This window comes from Gossypium hirsutum, chromosome A08, assembly GCF_007990345.1.
Source record: "Gossypium hirsutum isolate 1008001.06 chromosome A08, Gossypium_hirsutum_v2.1, whole genome shotgun sequence".
Lineage (NCBI taxonomy): Eukaryota > Viridiplantae > Streptophyta > Magnoliopsida > Malvales > Malvaceae > Gossypium > Gossypium hirsutum.
This window is the reverse complement of record NC_053431.1, coordinates 1,455,408-1,473,559: the sequence shown is the minus strand read 5'-3', so window position 1 is coordinate 1,473,559 and position 18,152 is coordinate 1,455,408. Positions and strand designations below refer to the sequence as shown.

The 18,152-nt window shown below is 35.8% G+C and overlaps 1 protein-coding gene across 1 annotated transcript in view; it reads left to right on the top strand.

Annotated features, from left to right (window-relative positions):
* The window catches only part of LOC121204840 (callose synthase 9), a 38,859-nt gene that overhangs the window by 16,130 nt on the left and 4,577 nt on the right, over positions 1-18,152 (top strand). The window contains exons 29-42 of the mRNA XM_041075529.1: positions 708-805; positions 1,719-1,809; positions 1,891-2,051; positions 2,155-2,264; positions 3,706-3,840; positions 9,671-9,739; positions 9,810-9,987; positions 10,153-10,267; positions 11,388-11,507; positions 12,255-12,370; positions 12,443-12,526; positions 12,616-12,728; positions 13,243-13,295; positions 17,475-17,651. Coding sequence (XP_040931463.1) covers positions 708-805; positions 1,719-1,809; positions 1,891-2,051; positions 2,155-2,264; positions 3,706-3,840; positions 9,671-9,739; positions 9,810-9,987; positions 10,153-10,267; positions 11,388-11,507; positions 12,255-12,370; positions 12,443-12,526; positions 12,616-12,728; positions 13,243-13,295; positions 17,475-17,651 — 1,620 coding nt within the window. The remainder of the gene's footprint in view (positions 1-707; positions 806-1,718; positions 1,810-1,890; positions 2,052-2,154; positions 2,265-3,705; positions 3,841-9,670; positions 9,740-9,809; positions 9,988-10,152; positions 10,268-11,387; positions 11,508-12,254; positions 12,371-12,442; positions 12,527-12,615; positions 12,729-13,242; positions 13,296-17,474; positions 17,652-18,152) is intronic.

Genomic DNA, 18,152 nt, shown 5'->3' with positions numbered 1-18,152 from the left:
TGTCTGGTTCTGTGCTATTTAAGGAACTTACGGTTCCTTGAACCAGCTTTAAACTGGTTCAATCTGTAAAAAACCAGGAAAAGTTTTAGTTGATCTTTTATAATTTATTTCAAAAATCATTTTGTGAGTTATGGAATTTAAACCCATAGCCTTATAGAATTATATTAAAGACCTTAGGGTAACTAAATACATAGTTTTTGGTTTATTATAAACAATGTTTGATATCTTTTAACATTAAATCTAATGTTTAAATGTTAAAAAAAAAGTTGAATTGCCTGGTTTAGGTGCTTGAACCCTAAATTGGAGCTCTGCTGGTTTGACCTCCTATTCGTTCTTTTTTTTTTTTTTAACAAACCTTGCGGAAATGTGTCTTTCAGCCGCTCATCTTTGATATACTAATTTCAAAGGGAAAATGACTTATAAAAGTCTGCATCGTGATTTTTCTCTATACAAATTTCAAAGGAAAAGGTTAAACAGTAAGTTGTTGGCAAGGGTAGGAGTGTAATATGTATATGAACAGATGTCTTTGGGGTTTTCTCGTTATCTTTATATATTACCTTCCATGTTTCTCATAAAATTCTGTATCTGTATATAGGAATAGGTAGTATGAAATTGGATAATTTTCTTTATGTTTCAGTTTTCTTTGGATTGGTTGTTGGATTTCTTATATTTATTTCTGTCCTTTGGCTTGATTGTGGCTTAAACAGAATCAGGCTGAAAAGCCGGAGCATGAAAAAGGTGCTGTTAAGGCTGTTCAAGATTTATATGATGTTGTACGACATGATGTCCTTGCCATCTATTTGAGGTCAGTCAAATATCTTAGTCTGCGCTAGGTGTGGGATATATAATATGCTATGAAGCATGGACATAGCTTCCTTCTCCTCATATCATTGTTGAATCAGTGTCTGGAATACATAATGGACACTCAGGGACACAACAAACAATTGAAAAACTGGACAAGGTCTATGCACGCTTTGATATGGGAAAAATGCAAAATGGCATGGGATGATGGATTTTTTGCCTAACTTTTCTCCAAAAGTGAACCCTAATGCTCCACAAGAAATTAATGGAACACCTCAATTAAGAAAATATAAAGAAGCATTGAGAACAAAGCCATCTTTTTTCTTGGGGGCCTTTGATCCATGTAGGGGAGAAGATAATACATTGAAGAAGTGAAAAGAGATGAGCTGTTGTTTTGCTCAACCTGTTGATTTCAGCTTCCACATTGTTAGGAAACAAGAGAATAATATTTGAAGTGGATGGAACTTGGGTTCTTTATTGGATGGCTTAAAATTTTATTGGATAATAACTTTTAAGTTTACAAGATTTTCAGGCCATTTTCTATAATACTAAATACAGTTATAAAAATGTCAACTTTGCCTGTGGAGTAATGGCAAAAAACTTCTGTTGAAATTAAGTCTTGGTTGACATCAAGTCCTGGGTTTGATCCTTGGACGCCCCTTACCCCCTCCCCTTATCAGAAAAAAAAAATACAGTTATCAAATAAGTTTAAAATTTGAGGGCTTGTTGCATATGTATTCATTCAAAATCAATAAGAGCACATAATATATATGCACATATATATTATATTATAGTTTTCATAACCCAGCTGTGTTTTTTGAAATTGATGTGCCACATCCTTGTACCTGTTTCTGTGTATGTGCTTCCGAGATTTTATGTGCTTTCTACTAACATGTAGCTTTTGTTGCACATTCCAGGGAACACTCTGATCAGTGGCAGAGCATATTAAAAGCTAGGACTGAAGGTCGATTATTTGCAAAGTTGAATTGGCCTAGAGATCCCGAGTTGGTATGTTAGGGTTAAGATAACTCTTTTTTTTTTTGGTTGCTTTGCTTCTGGTGACATTATGCCACTTCTGTTAATATGCAGAAAGCACAAGTCAAAAGATTGTATTCTCTATTAACGATCAAAGACTCAGCATCAAATGTTCCCAAAAATCTCGAGGCGAGACGTAGACTGGAGTTCTTCACAAATTCACTTTTCATGGATATGCCCCCAGCAAGACCTGTGCAGGAGATGCTGTCCTTCAGGTTATAGTTTCTCCTTTTTGTAACTGTTTTGCCTTTTGAGGTATTAGTATATATTCTTGGTTGATTCCTTGTTCTCATCTGTATTTTCGATAATCACTTGCAGTGTTTTTACCCCATACTATTCTGAGATTGTGCTTTATAGCATGAATGAACTGTTAAAGAAGAATGAGGATGGAATATCTATTTTGTTTTACCTCCAGAAGATATATCCAGGTATTTTCCATCTCACTTTTCTATGATACAAGCTGAAGATTATTGTATTTATTGTTTTGCCTTTAAGATTTGTAATAATAATATATTTTTAATAAATTTTATATATTGTGGAGAGTTTCAATTGCATGTTGATTTTATATTCATTCAGAATTTAACAATATACATGATCTATACATATGGGTTAAAATTCTATCACGATTGCCTGTTAAAAACCTACTTACACTCTCCTACAAAAACATAAGACCAAATTTTTGTAATTTTTAAATACAGACTATAACATCTAATCCCTAGCAAACTTAAATACCTACATTGTTTTCATTTTATATTTTTTCTTAAATCCTTTAATTTTGTTTTAGGCTTTAATTTTGATTTTTAATCACCTTTGTTTTTAATCAATTCAAATAATTAAACCCATCTTAATTGTTGATTTTGACGGAGCTAATTTCAAGAAAACTTTGAACTTTTATTTCTTTTATTGGTTAAGGGAAACAAAAATGTGAAAAATTTTCAAAGTTATCAATTTTATAGTCATACATAATAAGATGAAACGAATTTCAAAGTAATAAACTGAAATTGACAATTCATTCAGAATTTAACAATATTCATGATCTATACACATGGGTTAAAATTCTAATAAACTGAAATTGACAATTCTAGTTGTGGAATTTGTTGAGACTTCTTTTATTCATTTGAGATTCTTGGACTATTATGGATTCTTTGGATGGTTAGAGGAATTTAAAATTTTATTTGATTTTTGGTTGTGATTTGAGAAAGACTGATCTAATGAAAGAACTTCCACTACAGCTTTGATTGATGGAAAAATTCAATAGGCAGAGTGGAGGAAATTGACAATGAAAATGGAAAAATAGGGGGCAGCAAAATAAGAGATTTAATGTGCTGTAGTCTAAGTAAAACAATGTTATTGGCAGCAAAAGAATGAATTTCCTTTTGTTTAAAACCCATTCCTTCCCTTTCTAACTTGAATCCAAACATAAAACTAAGTACTATTTGCATTTGTATGTTAACATAGTATTTGCCTTTCTTTGAAAAGCAAAAGTGGCAACCAATCCAAGAATATGTTTTATTTGTATCTATGCTTTTTGCTTATGTCCTGTTTATTTCTTTTGCTTCATGCTTGATTCGACCATTTGGTTGAAGTTAGGATATATTTCTTACATTGTTTGTTAATTGTTTGGTATCTATTTTTCATTTTATGCAAATTGATTGTGCTGAGTGATGGTTAATGCAATTAAGGTCGAGCGTTTTCTGTTCTTACTCTTTGCTTTTGCTTCCATCTTCCATACTTGTTCATGTCAATTTGATCGTCAGATCATACTTGGACTCATTTGTCCAAATTTTGTAGTCAACGTGATGGACTTTTGATGAAACTGTAGCTTATTCTGGATTATGCTGGTTTTATGAACTCGCTTATTTACTGCAGATGAGTGGAAGAATTTTCTTGCTAGGATTGGCCGTGATGAAAATGCAGCGGAAACGGAACTTTATGATAGTCCTAGTGACATCCTTGAACTTCGTTTTTGGGCCTCTTATCGAGGACAGACATTGGCAAGAACTGGTAAAAGTTTCCCCTTCTCACTTGTGTCTAGCTTGTTTGCTGATGCTATTTCCGGGCAACTTAAAATAATGAGAATGTGTTTTCATATAGAATCACAAATATTAGAATCGTTCTCCAATATTTTGGAGGCAGAGTTACTTATAAATCTGCAAACAGACTTCTATGGTTGCAATATGTCTATTTAATAATTTCGCAATTGATTTTTTTTTTAAAATATATTGTAAATGAATGCTTGTCTGCCATTTCATCCCGCTTCCGATGTTGAAAAACCCACCGCTAGTGTATTTGTGAAAAACAGGATATTTTCTATGATATTTTCCACAAGAGATTACATACATATTTATACACATAGTTAGCCTAACTAAGGTAACTTTACGCTAGGAAACAGAATAATTGTAGGGATACTGTACAGCCTTAAAGTTAGGGATAGAATATTTTTAGAATCATATTTGATATACTCAAATATTCTGAAATCTGACACTCCCCCTCAAGCTGGGAAGTGGATATCATCCATTCTCAGCTTGCTTACTAATTTCTGAAACAACTTCCCAGACAATCCTTTGGTAAGTATATCTGCTAGTTGTTCATCAGTGGACACAAATGGAGTGCAAATTAAGCCACTGTCCAGTTTTTCCTTTATGAAATGTCTGTCCACCTCAACGTGCTTCGTTCGATCATGTTGAACTGGATTATGTGCGATATTGATAGCAGACTTATTATCGCAATACAACTTCATTGGACCTTCCCACTTGATCTTCAAGTCTTCCAATATAATCTTTAGCCATAACAACTCACAAACTCCAAGAGCCATTGCCCTAAATTCAGCTTCTGCACTAGATCTAGCCACAACGTTTTGTTTTTAACTCCTCCAAGTCACAAGGTTGTCTCCTAGGAAAGTGCAGTAACCAGAGGTTGATCTTCTATCAACCATAGATCCTGCATAATCTGCATCGGTATAGGCTTCAAGGGTTAAATTTTCTCCTTTTTTAAATAAGATTCCTTTGCCTGGCATGCCTTTTAAGTACTATTGAATCTGATATACAGCACTAAGATGTGATTCCTTAGGATTGTGCATAAACTGACTTACAACACCTACTGCATAGGCAATATCTGGTCTGGTATGGGACAAGTAAATAAGCTTCCCCACAAGTTTTTGATATGACCTTCTATCACCTTGCCTGTTTGGGTGTCTCTGCTGGTTTACAGCCCAACTTGCCTGTTTCTGTCAACAAATCAACTATGTATTTTTGCTGAGATATGAATATTCCTTCCCGAGAGTGTGCCACTTCAATACCAAGGAAATATTTTAACTTACCTAGCTCTTTGACTTCGAATTCTTTTACTAGGCATTTTTTTAACCTCTCCATTCCTTCTAGATCATCACCAATCACAATAATATCATCAACATAGACTAATAAAGCAGTCACTCCCCCTGAAGATGAATGTTTTACGAACAGAGTATGATCTCCTTGACTCTGTTTATACCCCAACTTGAGCATCACTTTGGTAAATCTTCCAAACCAAGCCCTCGGGGACTGTTTTAGTCCATATAAAGCCTTTTTTAGTCTGCAAACTGCCTGTCCTGTATTTGGACCGAATCCTGGAGGAACATCCATATAGACTTCCTCCTCAAGGTCACCGTGTAAAAAGGCATTTTTGATGTCAAATTGCTGTAATTTCCAGCCTCGGTTGGCAGCTAGTGACAACAACACTCTTACAGTGTTCATCTTTGCAACAGGGGCAAATGTCTCAAGATAGTCTATCCCATATATTTGAGTGTACCCTTTAGCAACCAACCTTGCTTTGTACCTCTCCAAAGAACCATCTGACTTGTATTTCACTGTGTACACCCAGCGACATCCCACCGGTTTCTTTCCTTCCGGTAATTTCACTATGTCCCATGTCTTATTTTTTTCAAGAGCTTCCATTTCAACCTTCATGGCATTTCTCCAATTCTCATCTTCTAATGCCTCGAATACAGTTATTAGGAATGGAAATAGAATTTAGGCTAGTAAGAAAGGTTTTGTGGTTATGGGACAAGTTTTTGTAAGACATGAATAGGTGCAAGGGATGTTTTGTACAAGCTCTAGTCCCCTTTCTAATAGCAATGGGAAAAATCATCTAAATCTGTAGTATTAGAATTCAAAGTAGGTTCAGTAGTTACCTCAGGTCGTATAGGAGAAGAAGATGATTGAACTTGCACTGGTGCCTTCTTCCTTGAGTAAACCAGTAACGGACGAGTAGTGTCCTGAATTCCTCTTGGTGATTTGAGTGTACTAAGCTCAGTTTCAGGTTGTATAGGGGTCATTGTTTCAAGTTGGGCAGGTTGGGTAGCAGGCAAGGTCTGAGTGAGAGTGTTTGATTGCTGGACAGGAGCCGGAATGGGAGTGTTTAGAGCTGGAATGAGAGTGTTTGGTTGCTGGACAGGAGCTGGAATGTCAAGAAGAAAGAATTCTTTGTCCTTATCTTCTGTGAATAAGATCTCCCCCTGAAGATAAGGACGAGTGAAGAAATTTTCTTGTTCAGCAAAAGTAACATCAGCTGTTACAAAAAATTTTTTTGTGGCTGGATGATAGCACTTGTACCCCTTTTGAGTGGAAGAATATCCAAGAAAGACACACTTGACAGCCCGTGGATCAAATTTCCCTCTATTTTGAGAATGAACATGGACAAAGGCGACACAGCCAAATACTTTGGGAGTAAGATTACTGGAGGTATTGAAATCAGGAAAAAATTTGGCTAGAACTTGCATAGGACTTTGAGATTCAAGGACCTTTGTAGGCAATCTATTTAACAAATGAGTAGCAGTTAGAACAGCCTCCCCCCAGTATTGTTTAGGGACTTTTTTTGGAACAATAGGGCTCTTGTAATGGCTAAAATGTGACCATTCTTTCTTTCGGCTGCACCATTTTGTTGGAGTGTACTAACACAAGATGACTCATGTATAATGCCTCTTTCTTGAAAATATGTTGAGAGGAATTGATTGAAATAATCCTTGGCATTGTCTAACCTAAACCTTTTTATTTCGGCCCTAAATTGTGTTTTGATCATGTTGTAAAAAATTAGAAAGACAGACCTAACATCAAATTTTTGTTTTAAAAGAAAAAATCCAAGACACACGAGTACAATCATCAATAAAGGATACAAACCACCGAGCTCCAGAAATATTTGAAATAGTGGATGGCCCCCAAACATCACTATGAACAAGAGTAAAAGGAGTGGATGTTCTTTTATTGCTTTCTGGAAAAGAGGTACGTTTATGTTTTGCAAGTTCACAGATATCACAATGAAATTTTTCAACAGTTAATCCTTTGAATAGTGAAGGAAACATAATTTTAAGGACTCTAAACGATGGGTGACCAAGGCGAAGGTGATAGAGTCAAATTTGGTCTTTATTGGTTTTAATAGACTCGGATATGAGAGATAAAGGTGAGGAATTCAGAACACTAACTTCTTCACTGGATTCTTCAAGATAGTATAGGCCATTTATTTCCTTAGCATGTCCAATCATCCTCCTCGTATTCTGTTCCTGAAAAAGACACCGATTGTGATAGAAAACCACTTTACAGTAGAGTCTTTGGTAATTTTTTAATGGATAAAAGATTGGTAAATAATTTTGGAACATGAAGAACATTTTTAAGAGTAAGGTTTTTGTTTATAACAATATCACCTTGACCGGCCACTGTGATCACAGAACCATCAGCTACTGTTATTTTTCTACTACTAGAACAAGGTGTATATAACAATATCACCTTGACCGGCCACTGTGATCACAGAACCATCAGCTACTGTTATTTTTCTACTACTAGAACAAGGTGTATATGAAACAAATTTTTGTGAGGAGTGGGTCATGTGGTCTGTAGCTCCTGAGTCAATGACCCAAGAACTTTTGGTATCTGTATTTGAGACTTTAGAACTTTGAGGAGAGGATATACCCGAAAAGGCCAAACTACAAGTACCTATTGAAGAAGTTTTTTCCAATGATCCCAGCAAATTTTTTAACTTCTCAATTTCTTCTTTATTGAATTCAATAGGTAATTCCTGAGAATTGTTTTTTTTATCTAGCTGTCTAGCTGTATTTGCTCGGCCTTGTCCCTTTGATTGTCCACCTTTTTCTGAAAAATTTTTGTTTGTTGTCTGTGGCTTCCCATGGAGTTTCCAGCATCTGTCTTTAGTGTGACGAGCCTTTTTGCAGTAGGTGCACCATACGGAATCCTTGTTAAAAGACTTTGTACGTTCTATCTGTCTATTATCTTCACTAGTTGGCTGCTCCAGGCCAAATCTCCTCTCATTTACAGCATTAGTAACCAAGGGTGAACTATCCACTTGATTGTTCTCCACCATAACTCCTCTTCGTCCTTCCTCAGCACGAACAATTGCAATTGTTTCATTTAGTGATGGTAGTTCCTCTTTTCCAAGTATTTGAACTCTTACTGCATCAAACTCAACATTCAGTCCAGCAAGAAAATCATAAATTCGATCCTTTTCAACAAACCTTTTCAGGAGTGCTGCATCTTCACTGCACTTCATCTGAATGCACTGGTAATGATCCATCTCTTGCCACAAACTTTGCAACAGATTGGAATACTCCGTGATTGATCGACTTCCTTGCTTGGTGGATGAAATCTTAGTCTTGATTTCATAGATTTGAGCAGCATCTCGAACTTTAGAATAAGTCTGCTTCACAGCTTCCCATATTTCTTTGGATGTGCTAAGAGACATGTATGTATCACTGATTTCTGGCATCATAGAGTTCCATAACCAAGACATTACCATAGAGTCTTGTTCATCCCAAGCATCAAACTTAGGGTCCCCTTCTTTAGGTCCAGTTCCGAGTAAGTGACTCAGCTTTCCTCTTCCTTTCAAGAAGGTACGAACCAGTTGGGACCATTTCAGATAATTTTTTCCATTTAGCCTGTTGGCTACTTGGATATTCTGAAACTCACTCATTGGATTTGAGTTGTTTACAGAAATTTCTGAGCCCTCCCCAGTGTTACTGGTCTGGACAGTTTCAGTCATCATGTGTCTGAACAAGTTCTATAGACTTGAGGACTGGTTGGGAGTCAGAAAAAAAACAGGCTAAAGAAACCGGCTAAAAAATCCCAGAAATCGGGCTAAATAACAGCTCTGATACCATGTGAAAAACAGGATATTTTCTATTATATTTTCCACAAGAGATTACATACATATTTATAGACATAGTTAGCTTAACTAAGGTAACTTTACGCTAGGAAACAGAATAATTGTAGGGATACTGCACAGCCTTAAAGTTAGGGATAGAATATTTTTAGAATCATATTTGATATACTCAAATATTCTGAAATCTGACAGTATTTAATTATAATCCTATATATTATATGTGAAAATGTTTTTTGGTCTTTTTTTGAAATCCTTCTTATATAGATTGGGGTGGGAAAAACAACATAGTAATGCAGTTGCTGGTTTTGAGAGGAGTTTTCTGATAGATCATTCCTGTTGAAGCTGACATTTAGATTCTTTAACTCTTCCATTACAAAGATTAAAGTATCAGATGTCACCTTTGAAGTTTTGGATTGTTCTAGCAGATTTGCTGGTGCACTTAATATAATGGATTGTTCTAATTGCTGATAGCCATTTCATTTAGTTTCTTTGATGTATATCACTAAATGTATCTGTTTCTGTTGCCATTAGGCAACTACCTGACTAAGAAGTCATTTTTGTACTTTCAAAATTTTTGACATGACTATCCCTTTTAATAGTCCTTTTCAGCATTTGATTCTTTAGTTGAGCCATATTTTTCTTGGTTCCATCAGTCCTATATATTTAACTTATATTTGTTTGGGATCTGCAGTTCGTGGCATGATGTATTATAGAAAGGCTCTTATGCTTCAAACCTATTTGGAAAGAGAAAATGCTGGAGGTTAGTCTCTTCAAAAATAACAGGTTTTATTTTTGGTATTTCACTAATATATTTATACTTGAAATATCAGATACAGAGGCTGCACTTTCTAGATTGGAGACAACTGATACCCAAGGTTATGAGTTATCTCCCGAAGCTCGTGCACGGGCAGATCTTAAGTTTACATATGTTGTCACATGTCAAATATATGGAAGACAAAAGGAGGAGCAGAAGCCTGAAGCTACTGATATTGCATTGCTGATGCAAAGGTTGGTTGTAGTGGGTATCATTTACCTTTGTTTTCTCATTTTTGTGTTGCAATTAGTTACTCTTTTCTTGTCTAGTTTTTACTGTTGATTTTGCCAAAGATTCTTTTCTCATGTTTGGTTATATTTTCTCTGTTATGGTAGCTAATTATTTAACTTTGATGTTAGAAATGAAGCCCTTCGTGTTGCTTTCATTGATGTTGTTGAGACACTGAAGGATGGTAAAGTGCACACCGAGTACTATTCGAAGCTTGTGAAAGCTGATATCAATGGGAAAGACAAGGTTGGTTTTTCTTTTTGGGGCTTTCTAAATTATCATTATATGTAGAAAATGATCATGAGTTCTTTGCATTTAAAAACTTGGAACTTAGGGTTTATTATAGGCAAATATGTAGAGGTAGCAGAGGTTATGAGGAGGAATATCTACATTTTATTTCTTCAAGATACTCGGTCGACTTACAAGAAAGCTAAACCGTGGGTGAATGGGGGCATAAATTATCACATACAGGTAGAGATATGAAGAGGAATGGGGTCATTAGAGATATGGATCAGATAGGATCTTAGGTCCTTAACCTAATATTTAGGTAATAAATCTTTAAGCATATCACTGCTTACGCACCATAAGTGGGCTTAGATGATACGAACAAGTGACAATTTTGGGAGGACTTAGACAAAGCGGTGATTTTAATGGACATGTAGAGGTTAGTTTAGTGGGTTTGAGAGTTTTCTTAGGGATATGGTTTTGCTGATAGAAATGAGGCAAGAAACACCATACCCTAGGACTAAAAGGTGGAGGTTTAGGGTATTCCTCCTGGAGGTGTAATGAGAGACTTGTCTTTGTATGCTACCCGAGCATTACTTGAGAAAAAACTTGAATTCAATTCCGTTATTACCAAGTGAGATGAATTCAAGTATCTTAATATTAGAGTTGAGCAGCTTGCAGGCCTAATCGAACTTTTTTGTTTATAATATAATTTTAATACTTTAAATTTAATTTACTATTGGACCCTAAATATATATTTGAAAATAAACCATAACATTTCACCTGTTGGTTGATAGTTTATTTCCACATTTTGATAAACCCTAAGCCTTAGTTCTGTACGTTCTTGGAAGGTTAAGGTTAAAACTTTCTCTACCATATTATTATTGTGCTGTTTCTGTTGAAACTGTTATTCTCTCTCACTTTCACCGACTCTTTGGAGTGTTGATATATTGTTTCCCCTCTTAATGATGCCTTATATTGGTAAATATTTTCAAACTCTACTAATATATGCCGTTCTGTGTCAATGTAATCTATATGCTTTGTTAACATGGAAGATTTAGTTGAGAAAATAATGGTGAATTCGAAATGAATTAGTTGACTGTTATCAGTAATTTGCTCATGATTTTTTCTGGTTTTGCAGGAAATCTATGCCATAAAATTGCCTGGAGATCCAAAACTTGGTGAAGGCAAACCTGAGAATCAAAACCATGCAATTGTGTTTACTCGAGGAAATGCAGTTCAGACAATTGACATGAATCAGGTGACAGATAGTTGTTATCTTAGTCAATTTTTTTGATCTAAGAGCTTTCAAGTTAGCTGAATGTGAAACAACCAAATTGTACATTCTAATCTTAATCGGAATGTCCATAGAGGTTTTATGTGTTTCCATAGAATCTAAATTTACACATTTTGATTGTGCATCATTCACATATTAAGTAATGCTTTGCATTTCTTTATATTTATCAAAAAGCCATGGTGTCAATTACATTAGTGAGTTCATGCTAAATAACATAATCAATAATGTTGTTTGTCTCACCGTGTGAGGCATGTTCATGTTGTGCCGTACCGTCATTTGGTTTATTTTTGTTTTGTTTGGTTCACCTTTCAGTGGCCTAAGCTATTAGTCTATATGATGTAAGCTGCATTTGTCACTCAATACAGCCCACTTTCACTACCCACCATTATACATGAACATGAAATGATACATTTAATCATTGTGGATTAGTTGCTGTCAACTTTTAAAACCATTGTCCTTATTATTTTGTAATATCTTTCTCGTTGTCTACTTTCTAATGCCTTGAGCTCTCTGATATGTATGTTGTACTTTACAATCTTCACTTGATTAATGACTCTGGTACTTCATGTCCCGTGTTTCCTCTTATGCATGCTTACTACTCATACTTTGATGACTTCCAGACTTTTTTGTGAAATTTTTCCATAAAAATTGGGAAAATATTTTTGCAATTGTTGAGATGTTTTTGATTTTTTTTTTATTATCTCGATCCAGGACAACTATTTTGAGGAAGCCTTGAAGGTGAGAAACCTTTTGGAAGAATTTGACCGTGATCATGGCATACGTCCTCCTACTATTCTTGGTGTCAGGGAACATGTATTTACGGGAAGGTAAGCTTATATTAAGTCTTTTCTGTTTATTATGATTCCTCTTGACATCTTTACCTTACAATGGATGTACAGTGTCTCTTCTTTAGCTTCTTTTATGTCCAACCAAGAAAGCAGCTTTGTAACTCTTGGTCAGCGTGTTTTAGCAACTCCTTTGAAGTAAGTGAATATCTGAATAAAGGTTAGTTGCATAACATTTTAGACTTCCAATTTGGACTAATTGAGTTGATATGCTATTTAATTTCCAGGGTCCGGATGCATTATGGCCATCCAGATGTTTTTGATAGGGTTTTCCATATAACAAGGGGTGGTATCAGCAAGGCATCTCGTATTATAAACATAAGCGAAGATATTTATGCCGGTATAAAAGTTTTACCTGATAAGAGATATTATAGTAAACTGGTTAGAAATCTATCAAATTTAAGTCTCACCATTGATAACGACGTATTTGACACTATTTGTTGAAGTCCTTATTGTGAAGGGAAAATGAATAGTTTTGTGTGGTATGGGTTGGCTGAATCCTTAACAATCTCTCTTCTCTCCATTTCTGCTTCTTCACATCGATTGAGGCTATCTGAAACTGACCATTGCTTCTTCTTATATTATGTTTCAAATTTTAGTCCAGTTATAATTTTTTCTGGTCAAGTCGTCTATCTGGCCTTTTTATGTCAGTTTTTTATTAGCTTAAATATCACAATTAAAGTCTTTAAATTAAACATTTTCATAAAAAATGTCAATTATCTTAGATAAAGATCAGACATGAAGATGTTTGACTTTGAGGTCAGATAGTTGCGGTAGTATTTTGTATTACTCTGTGTCAATTATTTTGAGGTTAGTTTGAGTGTACTTTATAAACCTTGGGTGTTTATTTGTAGGCTTCAATTCTACTTTACGCCAAGGAAATATCACTCATCATGAGTATATTCAGGTAAATGCTTCCCCTCACCCTCGTCTCTATGGGGATTTAGATATGCCAGTTGGAGAATTAAATTATGGAGTTTTTTATATGGCTTTAGCTGTAAGCCTGTAACTGCTATTTTCATTCAAGATATATATTGTAGAATATTTAGGTTATTTTCATATTAATTCGTATTACTTCTTTTCCAAGTATTAGGGCTTTGGTGTTATATTTCTGTCTTTTGCATCTTGTTAGTTTCTTTCGTAAGTTATAAGTCAGCCCGTTACTTTACTTGGGAGTTCTCAGATTTAGGATTTATTGATATTTTCTGGGTATTTTAGTATTTGGTTTTCATATTTTAGAATTTGGATTTTTTCTTGGTGTTTTGAGTTTTAGAATACTTGTCCTATATGTTGGAATTCCTTAAATTAAGCAGATTTTCTACCTTAGTTCTAGGAATTTCCTTGTACTATTAGCCATAATCAAATTACTAATTTTTAGGGATAGGCTAATTTCTAGAGATTATTTCCTTTTTATTTTTCCTGCTATTCTTTAAAAGGCTATAGTCAGATTAGAAAAAATAAGAATAATTCTTCTTCCTAAACTTGTTCATGGTATCAAGAGCATCAGGAATTCAGTTGATCCTACTCTTTCTTCTCTTTTCTTGTTCTGTTTTCTCTGTTAGAAACCCTACTCCCATGGGTGACACCGAAAATTCCTCTGAGACTCTTCATAAACTTCGGCTAACCAAAACTCAACTTGAGGCTCTTCATAAACTACTCAGGACTCCTACAGCCAGTGGGTCACTAGCTATTCAAGGTACTGCTTTAAATACTACACACGAACCTATCACAACTTCCTGGATACTAGACTCGGGTGCATCCGACCACATGACAGGTTGTGTGGTTCAGGAACAGGAATCGGGGAAGATGATTGGCACTGCTAAAGTTGATGATGGCTTATATGTTTGGAACAAAAACAGTTCACAAGAAGGGATGGCCTTATCTACATCAAAAGAAGATTTATCATGCTATGGCACCGTAGACTAGGACACCCAAATTTCATGTACTTGAAGAAATTGTTTCCTCTACTACTTCTAAATAAGAAAATAAGTTCATTGAACTGTGAAGTTTGCCAACTGTCTAAACACACTCGTGTCCCTTATCCTTTGAAATCTTATGTTCAATCTCAACCTTTCTCTTTAATCCACAGTGATCTATGGGGAGCCAGTTGAGTAAAAAACATCACAGGGGCTAGGTGGTTCATAACTTTCATTGATGACCACACTAGAGTTTGTTGGATCTATCTCCTTAAAGAAAAATCCGAAATCTCTAGAGTCTTCAAAAATTTTCATTCAATGATTCGAACCCAGTTCAATTCAAATATTCACACCCTTAGAACTGATAATGGGAGAGAGTACTTTAATTCTATCCTAAGTCCTTATCTTTCTGAGCAAGGAATCATACATCAAAGTTCTTGTCCTGACACCCCTCAACAAAACGGGGTTTCCGAGAGGAAAAATAGACACCTTGTAGCCGTGGCTCGTGCTCTTATGTTTACTATGGGTGTACCAAAGTATTTATGGGGAGAAGCTGTCCTCACTGCTTGTTATCTTATAAACCGACTCCCATCTAAGGTATTAAACTTTCAAACACCTTTACATACTCTTCAAAAGAATTTTCCCTTGTTTCGTGTTCCTAATCTCCCAACCAAAACATTTGGTTGCAAAGCATTTGTCCACAACCATCAACCTAACCGATCTAAACTTGATCCTAGAGCCCACACTTGTGTCTTTATTGGTTACTCACTACACAAAAAGGGTACAAGTGCTACTCTCCAACCTTACACCGGATGTTTGTGTCCCTTGATGTTACTTTCTTCGAAAACGAGCCATATTTTTCAGCCTCTCATCTTCAGGGGGAGGTACTTAGTGAAGATGAGACCTTGAGCAATCTTCTCATTATACCTCAAGACTCTATCAGCCCTACCACCACTACAAAACCTGCTGAAAATCCTACAGCCACTGTTTTTCCTGTTTTGGAACCTGTTTTTCCTATCTCCACTGTTCAGCAACAAGAAACAAGGGTGATTAACCATACTAATGAAGAAAAACAGCCCACTCATTCTGAAAAACAACAAGAAAAAACTCAGGGGCTTCATGTATACTCTCGGAGACATCAGCTGTCTGAAACAGAAACAGTAGTGCCATCTTTACCCGAGGACTGTCTTGAGGAAGAAGTTTCACCGGAAGAAGTTTCACCTCCTTCATCTTCCATCTATCTTCCAATTGCAGTAAGAAAGGGCACTAGGAGCTGCACTCAACATCCCATTTCTCGGTTTGTATCCTATGGAAACTTGTCTAAATCCTACAATGCCTTTGTTTCTAATGTTGACTCTATAGAAACTCCAAAAAACATAGAAGAGGCTCTTAAGTCAACCAAATGGAGGCAAGCTGTGTTGGAAGAAATAAAGGCTCTTGAAGACAATGGAACTTGGGAAATATCTAAACTACCTACTGGGAAGAAGACCGTGGGTTGTAAGTGGATTTTCACCACAAAATTTAAACCAGATGGGAGCATTGATCGATACAAGGCTAGACTTGTGGCCAGGGGTTTCACTCAAACATATGGGTTGGACTATGAGGAAACATTTGCACCGGTGGCCAAATTGAATACTATTCGAGTGCTTCTCTCAATTGCTGTCAACTTAGAATGGCCTTTGATCCAATTGGATGTAAAGAACGCTTTTCTCAATGGAGAATTAAACGAAGAAGTCTACATGGATTTTCCGCTTGGATTCGAAGGAAGCAAGGGCCAAGTATGCAAGTTGAAGAAGTCCTTGTATGGACTAAAGCAATCCCCTAGGGCTTGGTTTAATCGTTTTGCCAAAGCCATGACTAGTAGACATTATACTCAAGGTCAAGCTGATCACACCTTATTCTACAAACACTCGGATAATGGGAAGTGTTGTATTCTCATTGTCTATGTAGATGACATAATATTGACAGGGGATGATTCTATTGAAATTGAAAGACTAAAAGAGTTCTTAAGTCTTGAGTTTCAACTTAAAGATTTGGGGAATCTTCGATATTTTCTAGGAATGGAGATAGCAAGGTCAAAGGCATGTATTTCAATCTCTCAAAGAAAGTATGTTCTTGATCTACTTTCTGAAGTCGGACTGTTGGGTTGCAAACCAGCCGAGACTCCTATGGAACCCAACCTTAAATTAGGAACTGATAAGGATGGAGAAGAGGTAGACAGGGGGAGATATCAACGGTTAGTGGGAAAACTTATCTTTCTCACACTCGTCCGGACATAGCTTTTGGAGTAAGTGTTATAAGTCAATTTATGCATGGTCCTAGGGAGAAATATTTGGAAGCTGCCTACAGGATATTGAGATACTTAAAAGGGACTCCTGGTAAGGGTTTGCATTTCAAGAAAGATGTAAATCGAAGCATAGAAGTCTACACTGATGCAGACTGGGCAGGGGCAGTTAATGACAGGCGCTCCACAAGTGGTTACTGCAGCTATGTTTGGGGTAATCTCGTGACATGGAGGAGTAAAAAGCAATCTGTTGTGGCACGCAGCAGTGCTGAATCTGAATATCGAGCTTTGTCCCACGGTATATGTGAAGGAATGTGGTTACAACGGCTAATGGGAGAACTAAAATTATCCTATACAAAACCTATAACATTATACTGTGACAACCAGGCAGCAGTTAGCATAGCTCATAACCCTGTACACCATGACCGTACCAAGCATGTGGAAATTGATCGCCACTTTATTACGGAGAAAATTAACAAAGGGGAAGTTTGTGTTTCATATCTACCTACAAGACAACAAGTAGCAGACGTGTTAACCAAAAGCTTGAGCAGAAAAATGTTTCGAAGAAATTATGGGCAAGCTGGGTTTGATTAACATCTACACTCCAGCTTGAGGGGGAGTGTTGGAATTCCTTAAATTAAGCAGATTTTCTACCTTAGTTCTAGGAATTTCCTTGTACTATTAGCCATAATCAAATTACTAATTTTTAGGGATAGGCTAATTTCTAGAGATTATTTCCTTTTTATTTTTCCTGCTATTCTTTAAAAGGCTATAGTCAGATTAGAAAAAATAAGAATAATTCTTCTTCCTAAACTTGTTCACTATAGCATATCTTTGTGTAGGTCTACACACCATTGAGGTATGAGTTAACAACTTGAATTTATAGGTTGGCAAAGGACGAGATGTTGGGCTCAATCAGATTGCTTTATTTGAAGGGAAGGTTGCTGGTGGTAATGGTGAACAGGTTCTTAGTCGAGATGTATACAGGCTTGGGCAGCTCTTTGACTTCTTCAGAATGATGTCATTCTACTTCACCACTGTGGGATTCTATTTTTGTACCATGGTATGCAACTGTTATGTAACTGATATTACTTGTTTACTGATGCTAAGCGTAGACTGAAACTGAATTGAGCCATATATCTTTTGTGTGTGTGTGTGTGTGTATTATAAGTATACATATATATATTACTAAATTTTTATGATTCAGTGTTCATGTTGTAGTACTAGTATTAATGTTTATCTTCGTCATATTTTTAGTTCTATATATTTTGATTATATACATGTTTGTTGTTTACAAATTGGGCTTATTGTAAAAAAAGAAGTGATGTTATTAATCAGAAATATGTGCCTGTTATGGGCAAAGAGTTTCATGCAGTTTTGATGCCCTTTAATTTATGCTACACTCTTTCTTCTTTGCTTTTCTTCTCTTCAAAATGTCAGTTATAAATGGGTTTTCCTCCATGCTAGAAAATGTAATGCAATTAATACTTTTATGCTGCAGCATGTATCTATATTATTCAAAAATTTTATTTCCATTGCTGAACAAATTTATTTATTCTTTTTT